Source organism: Myotis lucifugus, unplaced genomic scaffold, assembly GCF_000147115.1.
Source record: "Myotis lucifugus unplaced genomic scaffold, Myoluc2.0 scaffold_61, whole genome shotgun sequence".
Taxonomy (NCBI): Eukaryota; Metazoa; Chordata; class Mammalia; order Chiroptera; family Vespertilionidae; genus Myotis; species Myotis lucifugus.
The window spans coordinates 4,858,858-4,877,494 of NW_005871109.1; the positions used below are offsets into that span (position 1 = coordinate 4,858,858).

At 50.2% G+C, this 18,637-nt stretch overlaps 2 protein-coding genes across 7 annotated transcripts; one reads left to right on the forward strand and one right to left on the reverse strand.

Annotated features, from left to right (window-relative positions):
* Positions 1–52: 52 nt before the first annotated feature.
* On the forward strand, positions 53–10,795 carry CUNH11orf16 (chromosome unknown C11orf16 homolog). 6 transcript variants are annotated; one of them, XM_023754563.1, is made up of 7 exons: positions 192–1,127; positions 2,982–3,166; positions 4,862–5,018; positions 5,199–5,421; positions 6,378–7,025; positions 8,828–9,050; positions 10,431–10,795. In XM_023754563.1, exons 2-6 carry the CDS (start codon positions 3,000–3,002, stop codon positions 9,031–9,033), a joined length of 1,401 nt encoding a protein of 466 aa, XP_023610331.1. In that variant the 5' UTR covers positions 192–1,127; positions 2,982–2,999; the 3' UTR covers positions 9,034–9,050; positions 10,431–10,795. The 6 variants fall into 6 exon arrangements, 5 of the variants coding, with proteins under 5 accessions (XP_014312109.1, XP_023610331.1, XP_023610332.1 ...); XM_006089642.3 differs by lacking the exon at positions 192–1,127 and adding an exon at positions 1,157–2,370; XM_014456623.2 differs by lacking the exons at positions 192–1,127; positions 2,982–3,166 and adding an exon at positions 53–130.
* Positions 10,796–17,953, reverse strand: AKIP1 (A-kinase interacting protein 1). Its single transcript, XM_014456625.2, is given in 7 exon segments — positions 10,796–11,206; positions 13,331–13,402; positions 14,679–14,783; positions 16,974–17,054; positions 17,523–17,542; positions 17,545–17,707; positions 17,709–17,953. Coding segments are annotated over 7 exon segments (615 nt in total). The 5' UTR covers positions 17,739–17,953; the 3' UTR covers positions 10,796–11,062.
* Positions 17,954–18,637: the final 684 nt, after the last annotated feature.

The following is an 18,637-nucleotide window of genomic DNA, read 5'->3' on the forward strand; positions in this document are numbered from 1 at the left end:
CTCTGGGATCAAACTGCTTCAGTTTAAACTGTGATTCTGCTACTTCCTCTCCATGTTTCAGCTCTTCATCCACAGAATGAGAATGAAAAGAGTAGCAACTACCCAATATGTTTACTATGAGGATTAACAGGTTAGCAGTGCCTGGCACGTAGTAAGTATTTATAATTATTATTGGTGTCATTATTATTATTCTCCTCTTGTTTTGTCCATAGCATCTCCATTCTCCAGGTTCTTTCAGCCAGAAAACCTGCAGCTGCCTTCACCCCTGGGAAGGACAGTCGCTGCCCCATATCTTGGAGTTTGCCTTCAGAATATCTGTTCCTCTTCCCATGACTAGGCTCAGCTCTTCCTTCTCCCTTAGCTCCCAGGTCCCATCTGTCACCAGACTCAGTCAGGACTTCCAGTACACTGTCACACTCATCTCCACTGTGATTCTCCATGACGTCTGCCCACCCCTGCCATTACCTGCTTCTTTGTTTTGTATACACATTTCTGTGCAGTTTCTCTCCTGCTATCCTTACACGCCATTACACACCTCTCTATCTTCTTCAGTAGACCGTAAGCTCCTTGAAGATAGGGACCAGTCTTACTCTTCCTGTTCTCTTAGCACCCAGCAAAGAGCCTCAAGTCAGGCAGGTGTTGTCAGGAAATATTCGGTGTTACTATTTTCCTCTTCCTACCCTGTTACGTGCCTGGGTAACTGTTAACAGTGTCCTCCCTGGCCTCCCAGGCTCTGTTCTCAACTGACTCCATCCTCACTCTGTTCTTCCTGAAAGCATTACATGCCACTTCGTTGCTCAAACCCCAGGACAACGGCCTGTTGACTACCACATGTTTTTTTGTTTGTTTGTTTGTTTTTATCTGCTTGGTTTTCAAGGCGCCCACCAATCTGGCCCCTTCCCAAATATCCACACCTTGATTTTTCCCATGAAACCCATTCCTACCCCAAAAAGAAAGATAGCTTTGCAAATGCATCCTTCCCCGTTAGCTCTTGCTTCCTACCTAAATTGGAATAGTCCCCAATGGAAATCCTACCTGTCTTATTTAGGAATCCTTCTCTCACTGCCAGGGACTTCACTGGTTTTTCTGGGATTCTAACTTTGTGCAGCAAAGACCTCAGCCTTTAGGTATGTAGTCCTGGGTAACAGTCATTCTGACTATTAAGTTACGCCCTGTGAGAGCAGTCATCGGGTAGGATGCTTTTGGCTGTAAGGAAGAAAAAATCCAATCCAGATTGGTACAATCAGTAAAGGCTCGTGTAACTGAAGCTTCTCCTAAGGCTGCCCTAAGGCCAGGCTCAACCGTCACCCACCACCTGTCTTCTTTAGGTCTACCCCTTGTCTTCCTCTGGGAAGTTTCGGTGTCCCAGAAAGGCTGTCAGAGCTCCCAGAACCACACACTTCCTTATTTCTTATAGTAGGAAAGAGAGTCTATAACCCAGGGTATTCCCAGCAGAGTCCGGAGCGCCCCAGGAACATGTCTATGCCTAGCCAGTTTCTGCAGCCAGGGGGGCGGGATGTGCTGATTGACATGTTCCACCTGTGGAGCTGGGGGTACCTTCAGTTCTCCTAACCACATGGGTACTCAAGTAGAGACAGGAACTGGTGGCACAGGGGAATAGTCATGTGGGAGAGACGCCCCCGAATGTCCCTACGTGCTGTTTTGGTATTCTCCACGGAACACTGCCGGGCACACAACCGGTGCCCAAGGACTGACTGTCAGGTGTCTCAAAATACCAGCCTCTCCCCTGGATGTTCATGAGAACAGAAGCTAGGATTCTGTTGCTCTGGTCCCCGTTGTCCTCTCCTGCCACCCCAAGTGGTCACCTCACCTCTGCTTCTCACAGAGTCCTGTCTGTTACAGACAGACATGCCCACACCTTTGTTACTTTGTTTTAAACTAGGGACAAATTCTATGTGAGAGTCCCTAGCCCAGCCAGTGGCTCCCCCACCCGGCCTCCTGCTGTCTCAGGGTGGAGCCAGATCAATAGTCCTGAGTCTGAGGGTCAGCCCCCTCCCTCGCAAGGCTCCCCTGGGAACCCTGAGGGCTTCCCACTATGGCTGGCTCTTCTGGGGAGTGGGCAAGCCTCAGCTTTTGGGAATTGAAGCTACAATGACTTTTCTCTCCAATACCCTCCTCACCCCCTCTTCAAAGAGAAAGATGGAGAATAACACCCCCGACCCTTCTCCCCGCACCTGCCTTCCAAGGCCCCCTGTCACTCCTCTGCACATGCCCAGTACACTCAGCCCACAGTGTTCCCCTGGCTCACACCCATGGCAACCTGCTTGGCAACCCGGAGTCAGTTGGGCTGAGGCTTGAGTCCAACTGTCAAAAGGGGCCAAGGCCGAGGTGGAGGAGGCTGGGCTGTGGGTAAGTCTGCCTGTGGGTTCAGACCTGTGGACTGGAGCAGGGCAGACCCTCACAGGCTCTGCTGGGCAGGGGCAGTGCGATCGTGGGCCCCGAGTCACAGCTGCTGCCTCTGAGTGCGTAGGGAGGCCATAGCCCTGGGATCTCAGCGGGCCTGGGGCTGAGTTGGTCCTACAGGTGACTGGGTTGGAACGGAGGTCTGGCTTGGGCTGGGGGTCAGTTTGTCATCAGGGTTAGGATTTGTGAAGCGAAGTATGGCCTTACCCTCAGGAGTCCCTACACGTGGGGAGGGGGGGAGGAAAAACTAATGTATGCATTGAGCTACGCATATGCCAGGTGCTTTCCATGTACTATCTCCTGAGCGGTAACAAGCACACAGGTGAGGTGAACACGCAGGCCGAGGCTGTGAAGGGTTTAAAGCTGGTTGCTCTAAAATCACAGCTCTTGCTCTCTGCTGAACTGAGGTTCCCGAGGACACCCTGAGCGTCTGTGGGAGCGAGTGGGACCGCAGAGAGGCCGCTGGCCCCTGGCCACTAACCGCTCACCTTGCCCAAGCCCCTGTCCTCTGCTGGGCTGTGGGGCTGCAACTCAGACAACCATAGTGCTTGTTCTAGGTGGTGTCACCGAAGGCCATGGAATCCTCCGCAGAGCCTGGGGGGCCTTTGCCCAAGTACTGCAGCGTGGCCACCACCCTGGAGGCCCCCGCCTGGGCCGGCGCTGCTCCTCCCTGGGGCCTGTCCTTCAGCTGCCCCTTTGCCCTCCAAGCACCCTGGCTCACCTGGCACAGCCCTCTCACCAGGTACCGATCTCTGCCCCTCTCAAAGTGGTGTGCACCTTTTCCTTCTCTGTCCTGTGGCTCTAGATCAGTGGTTCTCAACCTTCTGGCCCTTTAAATACAGTTCCTCATGTTGTGACTCAACCATAAAATTATTTCGTTGCTACTTCATAACTGTAATGTTGCTACTGTTATGAATCGTAATGTAAATATCTGATATGCAGGATGGTCTTAGGCGACCCCTGTGAGAGGGTCGTTCGACCGCCAAAGGGGTCGCGACCCACAGGTTGAGAACCGCTGCTCTAGATAGTGAACCGTGAGGGAGAGAACACGCGTCCTGGGAAGGCCAAAGGGCTCTCCACTGCGTGGGTTATGATTTGCTTAAGTATTACATGACCCCAGTCTAAACTGAGCTCCCAGTGATCTCAAGGGCTGACCAGGCTGTTGTCCCACCTTGTAGCAGAGTGGCAGGTATCAGAGTAGGCATGTGGGAGAGAAGGCAATCAAGGCATCTCCATTTACAGTTTCTAGACCATTTTTTAAAAGTATTTTTTAAATATGTAATTTTTTAATTGATTTTAGAGAGGAAGCGAAGAGAGAGAGAGAGAAACATCAATGATGAGAGAGAATCATTGATGGGCTGTTTTCTGCACACCCCACACGGGATCAAGCCTGCAACCCAGGCATGTGCCCTGACCAGGAATCGAACCATGACCTCCTCATTCCTAGGTCGGCACTCAACCACTGAGCCATGCCGGCTGGGCTCTAGACCATTTTATCATCCACTATGGACTTACTCTGGCACTGAGTGAGCAATTAGAGTTTCTGCCACCAATAGCTCCAGGCCCCCCCTCAGGTTCCCTCCGTTATCCTGGCTTTTCCTGAATAGTATCCTCAGGTGCCCAAGAAGGGGAAAGGCAGCTCAGCCTACAAGCACATGCCAGCTGTGTGAGTCCCAGGGATTCAGGCCCATGCTACTCAATCCAGTCTGCCCAGGTTACGGACATGCCAGCTTGCACTCTTCATAGCCCCCTTCCTGTTCCTCCTATCTCCTGTGTGGGCCATCTCATGCAAAGCCAACGTTAAGCATCCCTGCATCCAGGCTCACCCAGAAAAGTAAACAGCTTCTTCAGAAACCCAAACCCTGACTCAACAATCATCTCCTCACCCCTACCCCACCCCCGGCTGTGGCCACAAAATTCCCAGAACTAGCTTCTCCTTTTTTCTGTCCCCACAGCCCCTCATTTGGCTCCTCTGTGCCTGCCCTGCTCAAGCGCTCCTTCCTCCCTCTGACCCACAGCGCCAAGCCATCTTACACATTTGCTCCTCTGTCATTTCCGTCCAAGCCTCCCCCCCTCATCCTGGAATCCCACACACCCACTTGGTATGTACCTTCGTGGTACTCTTTTCCTGGTCCGCAATCTAATCTCAGAACCAGCATTAATTGAACATACCAAGGCTAACGACATTTTGATTGCCCCGAAGCAATTCCCAGTCCTCACACAGTGGTTCCCTTCACTGTCCTCTCCTTCTGCCCAGGCTCACAGTTTATCTCCCCGGAAGTCCTTGGGGACACTCTTGGTGTGGATTTCTGTTCCACGCAGCTTTACATGTCATACACGTGCCATGGTGCTGCGCAGACCTGCCTGTGGAGCGTGTTTCTTGATGTTTTTAGGGCTTGGTCTTCTCTACTCCCTAATTCCATTTGCTTTTCCCCAGATGTGCATCGTATCAACCGTGTCTCCCCTCTGCTGACCCGGCACGGCAGGGGCCCGGCAGGCTGGGGGGAGTTGGAGATGCTGCTGGCACATGGGTCCTGGCAAGAAGGGGACCTGATGGCTTTTATTACCGGGCGCAGATAAAGACTGCTCCAGAGGCAAGTTGTCTCTGCGACAATGGGCGTACTTGTCCCTGTCCCTTCTCTAAATGGCCTCCGTGCGTGAGGAACCCCTCCCCCACTCCTGGGTCTGGTTCTAGCCACGGCTGTGTGGAACTTTGTGCTCCCTGTGGTACTTCCTAACTCCAGATCGTATTCTGAGTGCTTTCTTGCCCACAGCTGGAGAGGCAGGGGGCTCTGCTTGTGGAATTTGAGGCTCCCCTTGTCGCAGGCCCAGAGTTGCCAGCCCCGCGGCAGAGCGTGGTCTTAGGAGAAGATGTCATCCAGTTCTCGCCACCCTCACTGCAGCCTGGGGACAAGGTGCTGGCGCCCTGGGAGCCGGACAGACAGCGGTATGGCCCTGCCACTGTTTTGGGCTTGGAGGCAAGAGGCCCCCAGAGAGGTAAGGGAAGCTGCTCTGTCCTACCAGCCCCCGGAAGGAGCCAGGCTGGTGATCGGGCCAGAGGAGAGAGCAAAGGGTGTCTCTGTAGCTCAAGGGTCTTAGAGGCATTAAAAAAAACAAACAAAAAAAAACACCCCAAAATTCTTGCCCTGGCTGGTTTTCTCAGTGGTTAGAGCCCACAGACTGAAGGGTCTCAGGTTCGATTCCAGTCAAGGGCACTTACCTCGGTTGCAGGCTCCATCCCCAGCCCTGGTTGGGGTGCATGTGGGAGGCAACCAATCCATGTGTCTCTCTCTCATATAGATGTTTCTCTCTCTCTGTTCCCCTCCCTCCCTTCCACTCTCTCTTAAACATAAAAAAATAAGTGGAAAAAAATATGCTTGGGTGAGGATTAAGAGAACACATACACTCAAAACCCTTACCCCCTCACTTGCTGTTTAATCCTGGGGGTGGCAACAGATATATAAACCATATCTTTCAGATTAAAAACCATTTTTCATCAGGGTACAAGCACCTACAGCTACGACGCTCTGTTGGTTAGCTAACCTAGGGCAGGTGCGATGGGGTTAGCCTGGGTCACACCAGTACTCCTGGCCTGTCCCCACCAAGCTGTCCAGAACAGGGATAGTTCCCTTCTATAGGGCTGACCAGTCAGCATCACTGACATTCAGAGAATAAGAGGAGGAGGTTCCTCCTTCCCTTCCCCCACCCGAGGAGGCATTTTGGTTTTGACATGAAAATGGAGACAAGGAGGTGTGGTGGTAAATATGGAGCCTCTAACCCTGTGAGGGATGCTTCCGGCCGCCCGGCCCCCCCCCCCCCCCCCAGAAGTGTGCAAGGGAGGCAGGCAGAGCAGCGGGGCTGCGCTGAGTTTTGCCTTGGGGGATAGGAGAACCCTTCTCCCATGACATGGAAGTGCTGGTTGTAATAAAACGTTGCCATTTTCTATTATGCAGCATCCAAAGAAGAAATCACCGTCCACTTCTGGAATGGCAGGACAGCCACAGTGCCTCGGGGTGGGGCCTGGGGGGTGCCCCCTGCTGTCTGGAAGAAGGCTGTGGAGCGGCTGCACTGGCCTGTCACCAGCAGGCCCCCCACTACCCTCCTCTGGGCCCCTTGCTGCTCTCTGCTGGGGCCGGGCACTGGGTATGTCACTCACGGGCTTCCACTGGGCACCCCGTTCCTGTGCCCTCCCTGCCACCCCCGCACCTGCTGCCAGCTTCTGTGCCAGGGCTGTCCCGGCTGCTGCCCTTTGGCTGGACCCACCTGGTGGCCTCTCACCAGGACCTCGGGGGCCAAGGCCGGAGAACAACCAGAGACGGAGCTAAAGCCCAAGGTGCAGCCTCTGCCCCTAGAGGCTCCCAAAAAGGAGAAAGTGGCCGTGCAGGCTCCCATGGCTGTTTCTTCTTCCTCCTCCTCCTCCTCTGAAGAGGATTTGGAGAAAGATCTGGAGGCGGGCCTCCCTCAGAGGCTGGTGGTGGACAGCACAGTCACCTCCTACCCCATCCCCCCTGAGAAGACTCGGAGGAGGCAGGTGGGCCTGGACCAGCCCGAGTGGAGGTATTGGAGGAGGAACGGGCCTGAGCCGCTTCCTGGGAAGCCAGGTACACCTTCTTCTGAGGCAGGGCCGAGGCCCTTGCTCCTTCCCTCCCACGGGTCTCTTAGGAATCTGAGCCGCGTGACCACTAAGCCGGGGTTGGAAGTAAAACTTAGGAGAGTGGTCATGTTGAAGGGGAGTCTGTGGTGAGAGGGAAAGGGTAAGGTTTCCATTTAAGCAGTAAAGCCCAGCATGAAAGGACGGGCTGATTTTTATGCAAAGGTTTGCATCCCTATTGAACAACTAAAGGTTTGCATCCCTGTTGAACAACTGTCCTTCTTAGTCTCTCCGGACAGGGCATTGCCACTGTCTGTTTTTACTGCCCCCTCTCACCCCCCTTTGTCCTTGGAGGCCTTGATTTTTCTCCAGATGAATAGTCAAATACCTGCAGGTGTTGATCAGTCTTCAACGCCCTGAGAAGCAGAGAAACTATTTTTTGAACATTGGTCATCGGACCCTCCCCTCCAGAGGGCCCTTCAGTAAGTCAGAAGCAGGACACTGCATGATGCGGCTCGTTCTCTCCCACTCGAGGGAGGCAGTGCTCTTGCTGGCAATCCGCAGCCAGCCCCAGGCCTCCTCATCTTGAGCTAGGAAGGGGCTCTCCTTCGGGTACGGGGTCACTTGCTGCTCCGGGGAAGGTAATTCTTGGAGCTGAGCCATGAGAATCAGTGGACCTGTGTTCTGCCAGGGCCCAATCCTGCACCCAAAGCTGTGGAGTGTAGGCCTGAGATGGGGTGTGGAGAAAGGGTCATCCCCAGCCCTAGGCACAGACAGGGTACTACATACCACAACTAACTAAACGGTGTGTGCCCAACACCAGAGCTCTTCCTTCTCCCTCCAGACTTTGTATTCTTTAAAGGAAATGTACAGTTTTGTCTCCTAACTGTGCCTGGTAGTCATCAATACTGATGCTGACAGTCAGTCTTAGGCTCCGCCTCAGGATCTGCCTCTTACCAATCCTCCTGTATGGGTCCCTCCGCCCTCCACACGTGTTACTTTCAGGTACAGGCAGTGAGGTTCCTGTTTAATCCTAACCTAGCGATCCTGGAAAGGCCAGACTGTTGGCTGCCGGCAGCCACATTGCTCTCCTCCCTTGCTTGTGGTTAAAAAACAGGATTCAATCTGTAGTTTTAAGTCAGGAGGGGATGGATTTCTTTTCAAGTATCCCTTCCTTTTTAGATATGGCCCTTTTCCTCAGGAAGTCCCAGCCCCCGCCCCACTCAACCTCTGAACTTTCCCCCATCAGCTTAGGATCTCCTCTTTGTGATCAGTGTGATTGATAAGCTCCTTCAGCTGGTGGTGATTGGTTACCTTTGCTTCCCCTACTGCAGTGGTTCTCAACCTTGGCTCACATTAGAATCACCTGGGAATCTTTTTAAAATCCTGATTTCTGGGCCTCATCCTCCGGAAATTCTGTTTCTTTGTTACTAATGTTGTGGCCCCACCCCATAACAAAGAAACAGAATTTCCGGAGTTGGAGGCCCAGAAATCAGGATTTTAAAAAGATTCCCAGGTGATTCTAATGTGCAGCCAAGGTTGAGAACCACTGCCCTACTGGCTGTTTTGAAAAATTGGTTTGATAACTTCTACGCAATGCCAAACCTGGTGATCAGATACAACCTTCCTCAAAAACATAATAGCCAGAAATAATTAAGAAAATCTATTTCTTCTTTAAATATAGAGACCGTGCTAGGAGCTTATAGGTAGTGAAGAGATCCTTTGATCCTTGGCAGAGTTGTACCCAAGTCGTCCAGACTCATCCCATCAGAACGGTGGCCTATTCAGCACCTCATTGAATTTTGGGTTTAGGCAAAAGATGCCGCAGCATCCAGAAAGAAGAGAAGGGCCACAGGCAGCAGGGAGCACAAATGGCAGTAGTGGGGAATACCAAGGAGCTGGTCCTGGAAGCAACCAACGCAAAGCCTCTACAGACCCTGCCAGACACAGCGGAACACGGGAAACTGAGTCAGAGGACCACTGTGATGCGTCAGAGACACCGGAAGGCCTTCGACTAAAAGCCCTGAGGATCTAGGTAAAGCAGCATGGCGGGGAAGGGGCTGCTTCCTTTCTTGTGTGTGTTTTGTTTTCAGTTGACATTCAATATTATATTAGTTTCAGGTATACAGCACAGTGGACAGTGGTTAGACAATTATATAATTTCCGAAGTGACCCCCCAATAAGTCTAATACTCACTGGCACCATACATAGTTTTTATTGTCTATATTCCCTATGCTGTACTTTATGTCCCCGTGGCTATTTTGTAACTATCTTGTTTGCACTTCTGAATTCCTTGGGAAGGGGCTTCTTAAGGACTCCTTCCAAGGTTCTTTGACCTCTTGGGGTCACATCCCCTTTCAAAATAAAAACCATGGCTCCCCTTTCCAGAAAAATGCACATACCCACAATTTAAAAAAAATGTTTTTATTGATTTTAGAGAAAGGGAGAGGGAGAGAGAGACATTGATGTGAGAGAGAAATATCAATTGGTTGCCTCTGTATGCATCCCAACCAGGGATTGAACCTGCAATCTGGGTATGTGCCCTGACCAGGAATCAAACCGTTAACCTTTCAGTGCATGGGACGACACTCAACCAAGCCACACTGGCCAGGGCACCCAGAATTATTATATATGAGAGGGATATGCTAGTTAGCCCACATATGCTAATTAGTCACGACCAGTATGCAAGTTGACCATCACTCCAGCACACAAGATAGCTGCCCCCATGTGGCCACAAGATGGCCTGCAGGGGAGGGTAGTTGGGGGCGACCAGCCCTGCAGGGGAGGGCAGTTGGGGGCAATCGGGCTGGCAGGGGAGTGGTTAGGGGCAATCAGGCAAGTGATTGGGAGCCAGCAGTCCTGGATTGTGAGAGGGATGTCCGACTGCCCATTTAGGCCTGATCCCAGGGATTGGGACTAAATGGGCAGTCGGACATCCCTCTCAGGGTCCCAGATTGAAGAGGGTGCAGGCTGGGCTGAGGGACACCCCCCCACCCAGTGCACAAATTTCGTGCACCGGGCCTCTAATTTTGCATACAATTTCAAAAGGCTTACAGAACCTACAAAGGACATTATAAACTTCTTGGGGGTGCAAGGATCTCCATTTAAATGACCCCTTATTTGGTGATGGGCATGGGTCTGCTTTCCTAAGCCCCATGTCCCTGTGAGTCTGTTTCTCACTAGGAATGCTAACATAGCTCTACTTAAAATTTCGATTCATCACATAAAATGCTGGCATTTTTTCTGAGGAAAGACATGTTCAAAATGAGATGAATAATTAAACTGAAAGGTGCAATAATACTGTTGGTGTGGTCGCTTAAAGGTTAAGGACACATCTATGACTCTTTAAAATCAGTGACTTTTGATCCTTAAAATTACAGTCAGCATACGACCCTCAGGATTCTTTCTCTTATAGGAAGCAAAGGAGAGTGAATACCTGAGGAAGCGTTACAAAGTGGCTGGCACAGCCTTCAGTGGTAGAGTGCAGGCCACAGATGACAGTCGCATAAGCAGCAGCATCTTCACCCCTTTAAGACTTCCCTGCAGACGGGCACAGGAAGGTACCTGTCCTAAGAGCCACAGGAGTGCTGCCGGCCCGGCCAGGTCTCCCTGCCTGGTGAGATGAGCGTGAGAATGCTGTTCCACAGAAGTCACAGGTCGTGGTCAGCCTGTTTTGGGCAAGTGTATCCACAGCCTCTCTGCCATCTTTTCATAAAGCCTACAGTTGTACATGAATGACATTTTGTTGCTCTTAATACCAATAAAAAGGAATTCTCTTTATTTACAAATCTCTCCTTTTATTATCATAATTATCCTTTAGTTGGAAAGCAAGCAGTAAAAACTATTCAGACAGCATCATTATTACTTTTAGGCAAAAGAGGGTAAGAAGTTAAAAACTTTTGAGGTTAAAATAGGCACTGAAAGAGACAAGCTTCAGGTCTCAGGAAGGCCGGCCTTAAGAGCAGGATTAATGTATAAATATTAACAGAATCATATGGTGGCTTTATTCTCCTTGCTACTTAAAAAAAGGCAACGTGATGGTCTGCATCAGATGGGGAAAACCAAGTCCACACTTTCTCCTGAATCAACAACCACCACGTGAGTCTTCTTGGTTAAGTCATTTGCACCCACAGTGACAGAATAGGTCCCTGGATATACTTCTATGTAGAGGTCCTTAGAGATGTTCTCATCCTGGAAGGAAAGAGGATATTAGTGGGTTAGAGATTTTATATCCCAATGCCCAGGCACCTCCACCAGGCTTCCTTTGTGTGCCAGAGGCCGGATGGAAGAAAGCATTCCTGTGGGAGATGGAGGTTCCGTTTTCAAGTCTCAGCCACATAGTAGGACTATCCTTTAGGTAAGTCTCAGTGTCTCCTTAGGCTTGTTTCCTTTTTCTAAGACTTTGGTAATACCTACCTCACATGTGAGAACACTGTAGATGCTCAAGTGTTCTAGAAACATGAGTCATAAAAGGAACACTAGCTGGAGTAGAAAGATAAGAATTGGGTAGAGGAAAAGACTAAGGACATTGTTTTGGGGATCAAAAGCAGACAGTGGCACTTGTCACAGATGAGCAGTAATGGCAAGGCACCTTGGAGTGATGAGAATCATTCTTTTTTTATTTATTGATTGATTTTTCACAGAGAGGAAGGGAGAGGGATAGAGGGTTAGAAACATCAATGAGAGAGAAACATTGATCAGCTGCCTCTTGCACACCTCCCACTGGGGATGTGCCCGCAACCAAGGCACATGCCCTTGGCCGAAATCGAACCCGGGACCTTTCAGTCCGCAGGCCGACGCTCTATCCACTGAGCCAAACCGGTCAGGGCAAGAATCATTCTTTTTCATTATTAGGACAGTGAGACATTTCCTTTCTCCTAAAGCTGGGGATACTACGAGTAGATTCCTTCCTGTCATGCAGCAAGTCAGTTGGCTGGCAGAGCCCTCCCTGGGCAGACTGGTTCTCCCTGGTGCAAGAACCCTGGAGGCTGGAGTAAAGGGAAAGCTTTATGTTTGGAGCTGAGCTGAGCACAAACCTCCAATGACAGACTTCATGCAAGGCGGGGAAGTGGGTCACGGCAGGTGTGCAGACAGCAGGGTCTTAGCTCAGAACAGAGCCGTCACTAAGAGCCCGGCTCCTATTCCTCAGCTGGGATGCCACTCATGCTCACTCAGTGCTCAGAAGGAGCGGCAGGCAGAGCTGTCATTCCCACCACCACACTCGGTGGGGGAAACCAAGCCCTGGCCAGCAGATTCCACTAGGAGGATAATGATAATTTGTATACTTCCTCCCCCTCCACATGACAGACAGATCTGAAGCCAATTTTTTCCAAAGCTGCTTTATGTTATATCCTTTCATGTTTACCCCAGTTACTGCAAAATCAGGGGCCTAGAATCATTTAACTGATATGAATGTATGGGACAACACCACAACTATTTATTGGTTATCAACTATGTAAATAAAAGTAGGTTTCAGAAAATACAGCTGTATCAGAACTGCAGAAAGCCAAGGATGCCTGGTTTGTCTGGATAAAAGGAAATCAGGGGTAAGATCAGCATCTGTGCTTCCCACACCGTGAACATCTGGAAGATTAGAGATACCAAAGCCAGCAGGTTTTGGAGGCATCTAAGCCTAACTGCTTGCATTTGTACTAGCAGAATATGCGTAGTTGCTAAACTCTAGTATATTCTGAATCGTGGCTAGCACACTGTAGACAAACAAAAACTAAGCAAATGATGGCAGCAAAATGCTGGAGTTCCTTCCCTCAGAATTCCAGCCCTGGCCAGTTCCAGATTTCCCGAGTTTATAAACTAATGAGCACTTTATCCTAAAAATGAGAAACTCATCCCTATATGTTTTTACAGAGAAACATTAGTGGAAAATAGGAACAAGTCCCTTCAAATGTTTTGGAACCCGATCTAACCAAGTGTATATGTTTCAGAATTGTAGCGATGGTATTCACTTTGTAAGCAGAGGGGTCAGGCCGCTCCTGCTGCTCCAACAGATGGTGGAATTCCAGCAGGACCCGCCAGCCCAGCTGAGCTGTAGGAACTGAGATGTGAATACTTCGCATTCTTTTCAACCACAACTATGAGTCCAGGCACAGAGCACCCCTGAAGCTTCCAGTGGGGGAAGGATACCAAGGAAACATTTGACACTGAACCACAATGTGTGCACTCCCCACAAGGATAAAAACATCCCAACATGAAAATACTGCGGGCCCTGCACAAAGAGCTCTAGAGTCACCAGGTCAACTGGTTCATGAAATGGCCGTGTGGGGAGGCCAGCGGGGACACCAGGAGCTCCGTACTCACAGGCTGGGGTGCCTCGAGCGTACACTCTGTGGCTGGACAGACGCCTCCAAAACCCAGGGGCGTTTCTTGTCTCTGGAGAAACAAACAGAAACATCAGTGCCCAGGCTCTGACTTCTGGATAATAAAGAGAAATCTCCTACCTTATGAGGAACTAACCATTGTTCCATCCATTTTTCTAAGTTGTCACCTAAATTATTAAGGCTTTTAGTGAATCCTGTGGGGGCATTTTTAGATGTTCACCATGATTATTTTTTATCTTCCTTGGGCTGTGGAGTCAGATAAACCCGAGTTTGAGTCCTATGTCTGCTCTTTGCTGAGAAGGGCAGATTCATTTATCTCAGCCTTGCTGTCCTCATCAATAACATGGGGGCACTAGATTGCAAGGAAGATTTAAAGTGTAGAAGTGCCTGACACTTAACAGGCTCTCAGAAAATAGACTATTTACTGCTTGTCTTGGGAGTGGGGGCGCTAGTAGGGAACAGGCTGACCTGATAAAGTCAATTTCTCACATTTATAGGAAAGAATGGGAGGGATAGGAATGACTCTCGCTCACATGTGACCCCCTTATCGTCAGGCCAGAAAAGGGGAGCCAGCGTGCGGGCTGTGCTGTTACTCCTCATATCCCAGGCCGGGAAACAAGAGGGACTTCCAGCGTGCATCCAGCTCTCACTCGTATCCCTGTGGCCACGCTTCCATTCTTCCCCTGAACCCACCGGCCAGGGAAGTCAGAGATCCAACTGTGGATTCGACTCTGGATTTAAGTTCAGTATCTTTGAGTACAACTAGGAGTTTAAAAACAAAAACAAAACCATCTACTCTCCTCAAAAACAACAATGAAGGATTTCTGTTGAATCAGTTTCACAAGTAGAATATTTGTCTCTCCCAGAATGACGTGTGGAAAAAATAAGCAAGTTTGTAGTGAGAGGCCTGTGATATTATCTTTAGGAAAAGTATTTTGTTACAGAGACGTCCTCTTTGCACTTTCTTTTTTAAAGTTACCAAAGACATGATAGGTGTCACTAGCTTAAGAGTAAAATATGTGCTCATGAAAAATCTCTCTTCCCTATCCCTAGATGTAGAAGAGGACATCTGAAGATCTCATTAACCTGCCCAAAAATCCCGTGGCCCAGGATTGCAGTTTCATCGGAAGATCCCACGGTGGCATCAGTCTTATATTTTGGACATGTTCATGGCTGTAAGTTCTCAAGACTGGGGTTTGAAACATTTCTGTTGAGCACTGTAATGCTGAGTCACACAGGCATCTAATAATATAGATCCAGCAGGAGCTCCCAGACCTGGGGTCTCCCACCTTGGGAGGCTGGGCAGCACAAGACATGAGGATACACACCTGGCCATTCCCGAGGTCCGAGCACAAGTGCAGCTGCGACTTCCCTCTGTGATAACGATAGACGTGGGTTGCCCCTCCTTCCTCTGGCACAGATGAATAATATTTCTGGAGAAGTAACGGGAAAGATGTTGGGTAACCAAATAGATAAATTTTCAAAAAACTGTTACTTGGGCAAAATATGGTTAAGAAGGGAGACAAAAGAGCAAAGATAAGTTACCTGCCTGCTCGACAGGCCTCTGAGGTCATCTAACAAATCTTAGCCCGTGTAAAGTGGCTGCAGAGAAGGAAACTGCGTTTGGCATCACTTTGCTGCCATCTGCTGCCTCTGTCGGGCAAGAGCTCTGGCCAACTAAAGCTGGGCAGGGCCATGCTCTCTGCCAGCTTAAATAATTCTCTTATCTGCGCCCCCATGTCAGATACACATGCCCTTTCACCTCCTCTCATGACAAGTTCCGATGAACAGTTCTGCGTTTATTGTCTAAGTCTCAGACAAGGACGAGGGAAGAGAGGGGTGCATCGCCTCGAGATGTGGAAATACAACAGGAAATGTAACATAAACCCAAGAGCTATGCAGTCCGTTCTCCCCTGTGGAGGAAAGGAGGGTGAGGTCTCTAATTTAAGGAGGATAATCCAAAGGATCAGAAAGCCATTACATTTTTCTTGTCTACTTCCTTTCCCCCCTTGAAGTTAACCTTAGATGTGCCCCTGATTGTGACTAATGATGAGGACATCGCTGGCCTGCTTGTTCTGAAGACAGTGTAGGGTCAGCGTTTAAGGCATGAGACCAAAAGAATGAGAAGCAGGGGAAAGCGCTTCAAGACGTGGGTCTAATGAGGTACCTTAGGGGCTGCTTCAACACTGTGAAGGCAAACTCAGAATACCGTTCTGAATTCTATCTCGGAAAGCCAAAGGGTTCTGAGGCTCCATTCCATAACGGATACTTGAACTGAAAACCACAATGAAGAACACCAATTTGCTAAACCTCAAACCAAAGACAAATATTATTCCTCTTACTGAGCCATGAACCCAAGTTTAAGTTGGTCACTTTACAGTAGAGCCCAAGTTATGAATTTTTCTAAAACCATTTAACAGAATAAGGACATAAAAATATTCTCTGAACTATATCTCATTGGCTGGATCCTGTTCTTGGGAGTCACAGGGATTTTATACAAGATGTAGAAAGATTAGTGATTTTTTGGAATCTTAACATATTAAATTGAAAAGCAGGACAGAAACAAGGTATTCTCTTCCTTCTCCCTTTCAGACCAGCATCCTTACAACCATAAAGAATCATAAAGAAGTTAAGGGTGGAAGAGACCCAGCATCTGTTGTAATTCTCAGATGATAAAGAGTGCCTTCCATGCAGGTGATTTCCTTGAATGCTGGCTGGCCTGCCTCCACCATTCCCTCAAAGTACTTAAAGATGACGTTAGTATATACCTTTGAGAAGAGGGTCTTAAAAAACCTTGTTCAGCCATTTCAATGAATGGTACCAAAAATCCTAAGTCCCTCATGCTACAGTTTATGAAATTTCTGATGTTCGTCTCTCAGTGGAAACCAAGAAAGAGACGGTAAAGGCTGGCAAGGATTTGAGAGACCATTTTTTCCACGGGGAAGGGAAGGGTGAGAGCGACTAACTGGCCGAAGGCATTAGTCAGGATGTGGCAGAACCTGGATGTGACTCCTGGGAGGCTGCTCCTGCCATTAAGCCACACCGCTTCCGATGAGGGAGCTGCATCTGTTCACAGAACCACCTTCGTGGCCACCAAGCGATACAGACCACAGGGGCCTACTTAACGACGACATTACCAGGCACTTGAAACAGAGGTTAAATTCCTAATGTAGGGATTTTGTTTCAGTTTTTGTTTCAATACATTTTGAAAACAGAGAGGCTCAGTTCCAGTTTATGGTGACCCTACTGATTTTTTTTAAGACTCCCTGTCAGAAGTGTTAAAAAGGGCAAATAGTTGGATTTGATTGTTTTAGAATTCAGCAAATAAGCTTTTTCCCTCCTACTAGTCTGAAACAATAGTGAGAGCAGAGACCTTTTCTGACTTGTTCACCGCTGTATCCTCAATAACAATTCCTGAATTAGGCATTCAAACAAATAGCTGTTGAATGAATTCTAACATGGATTTACCACCTGGTTTAAATCCTTGCGTGATTACAATCCGCCCACAAAGATGGGGCAGTGTGAACTGGTAGTCTCCAGATTCTCCCTAAACTCCACGAAGACCCACTTTGTGATCCATCACCAGGCAGAACGGGGCATGGCCGCAGCTTACACCAACTTACCCCACACTGACTTGAAGTATAGTCCATGAACTCCGCCATCGTTCTGAAAGAAGCACTGAGGGTTGGGCATCTTTCTTCTCTCTATTTGAATAAATGGCAAGTGACAGGTGAGATCTGGTATTCCCTCCTGGGGAGTGAAGTCATTTAGGGAATAGCTTCCTTTTTACTTTGCGAAAGGCTTAGAAACTTCAAGTCAGTAAGAAGGATCTTACTGAGAAAGAATTCCAACTCCACAAGGAATCCACTGACATGCAATTTACCCAGGACAAAGACTGGTTTGCGGGCTTTCTTCTAATATCAGATGGTGCAAGTAAAGTTTTTTTTTTAATAAAGTAACTAACCAGGGCTGAGCAGCATCCTAAAGCTACCCAATAATGATCTGTCAAATGTGGCGAGTTTTCAAAGGGCTTTTCCGTTCCTGTCCTGATACTTCACAGCTTTCGCCAAGAGCAAGATCCCTCAGCTGCTTCCGCGTGGCCCGTGCCCCGGGGCCCAGCGGGCCACCGCCGAGCGAATGAATGGGCTGGTCCCCGGCACAGGGGCCCTCACCTCTCCGGGGAGAAGGCGCTGGGGCCGGCCGCGGGCCATCTTTCTCGGTAGGGCCGCTCCGGGAAAATGTCCCCCACGTTGCTTTTGGCCAGAGAATGCCAGTCCACTGCCCTCCTCTTAGCCCGCTCCAGCACTTCTTGACCCAGCCTAGCCGAGCGCTGCAGGGAACGCCGGTCCATCCCGTTTCAGCGCCGCGACCGCCAAATAGTTCTCCATGTCTACCTAAGCGGGTACATACACACACACAAGGGCGGGTCAGCCTGCTGCCGCGACCCGGCTCCAGATCCGGGTCGGAGCCGGGGCCTCAACCTCCCCAGCGACCAGCGCTCCCGGCTCCGCCCCCCACGCGTTATCCAGCGGCTGCCGGGTCAGGGCGAGCCGGTGCGCGCAGACCCCGTCCATTTCCGTCTCCCCCTGCCCTCATAGGAAGCCCTCACCCAGCCCATCTCTCAAGGCGCATGCGCTCCACGCTTGGGCGGGGGTGGGGTGGGGTGGGGCGGGGCCTGGAGCACTCAGCGCCGGCGCAGCAGGAGGGTGAAGGAGGCGGGGCGGAGCGGTGGGACGCAGGCCATTGGTGGGTGTCGAGAGGCGGGGCGCGCGTTCTACGCCGGACACGCCTCCTGCGTACGGTCCGCGGTCCCTGCGTGGGGTAGCGGAGCAAGAGGCAGAGCGCTGTTGGCGTGCGGGGCGCGGTGGTCGACGGAACCTGCAGCCAGGGCGGCCAGGGCGCGCTGTCGGGGGAGACCCCAGGGCCTGGGGCCTGGCCCTTGGAAGTCATCTCCGCTGTTTAACGTGATGAATGAACTTGGTCCCAAGTCAGGTGGTCTCCTGTTGGGTTGAGAAATTGTGGGAATAAGACTCGTGTGTCCGGTTTCCTCTTTCTGCCAGGTCAATATTTTGGGATATCGCTACTTTTATTTGAAGAGATGGCTAGGACAGACCGAACAGTACGGCTGCCAAGGTGGCCTTTGGAGAAGGAAGTCTGGCCAGCGGGCTGTGGACGGGATCGGGGGTCGGGGGAACGTTCAGCCATTAGAAGGCAGGTATTTCTGGCCCACAGCCAGAGGGCGCCTGAGTTGTGTAGGGCAGTGGTTCTCAACCTTCCTAATGCCACG

Bases quoted from the DNA above. Each gene is read 5' to 3' on its own strand.
- CUNH11orf16 (XM_023754563.1), top strand. From the start codon at position 3,000: ATGGAATCCTCCGCAGAGCCTGGGGGGCCTTTGCCCAAGTACTGCAGC. The intron at 3,167-4,861 runs GTACCGATCTCT...GCTTTTCCCCAG, and splicing joins TGGCACAGCCCTCTCACCAG to ATGTGCATCGTATCAACCGT. The intron at 7,026-8,827 runs GTACACCTTCTT...TTTTGGGTTTAG, and splicing joins GCCGCTTCCTGGGAAGCCAG to GCAAAAGATGCCGCAGCATC.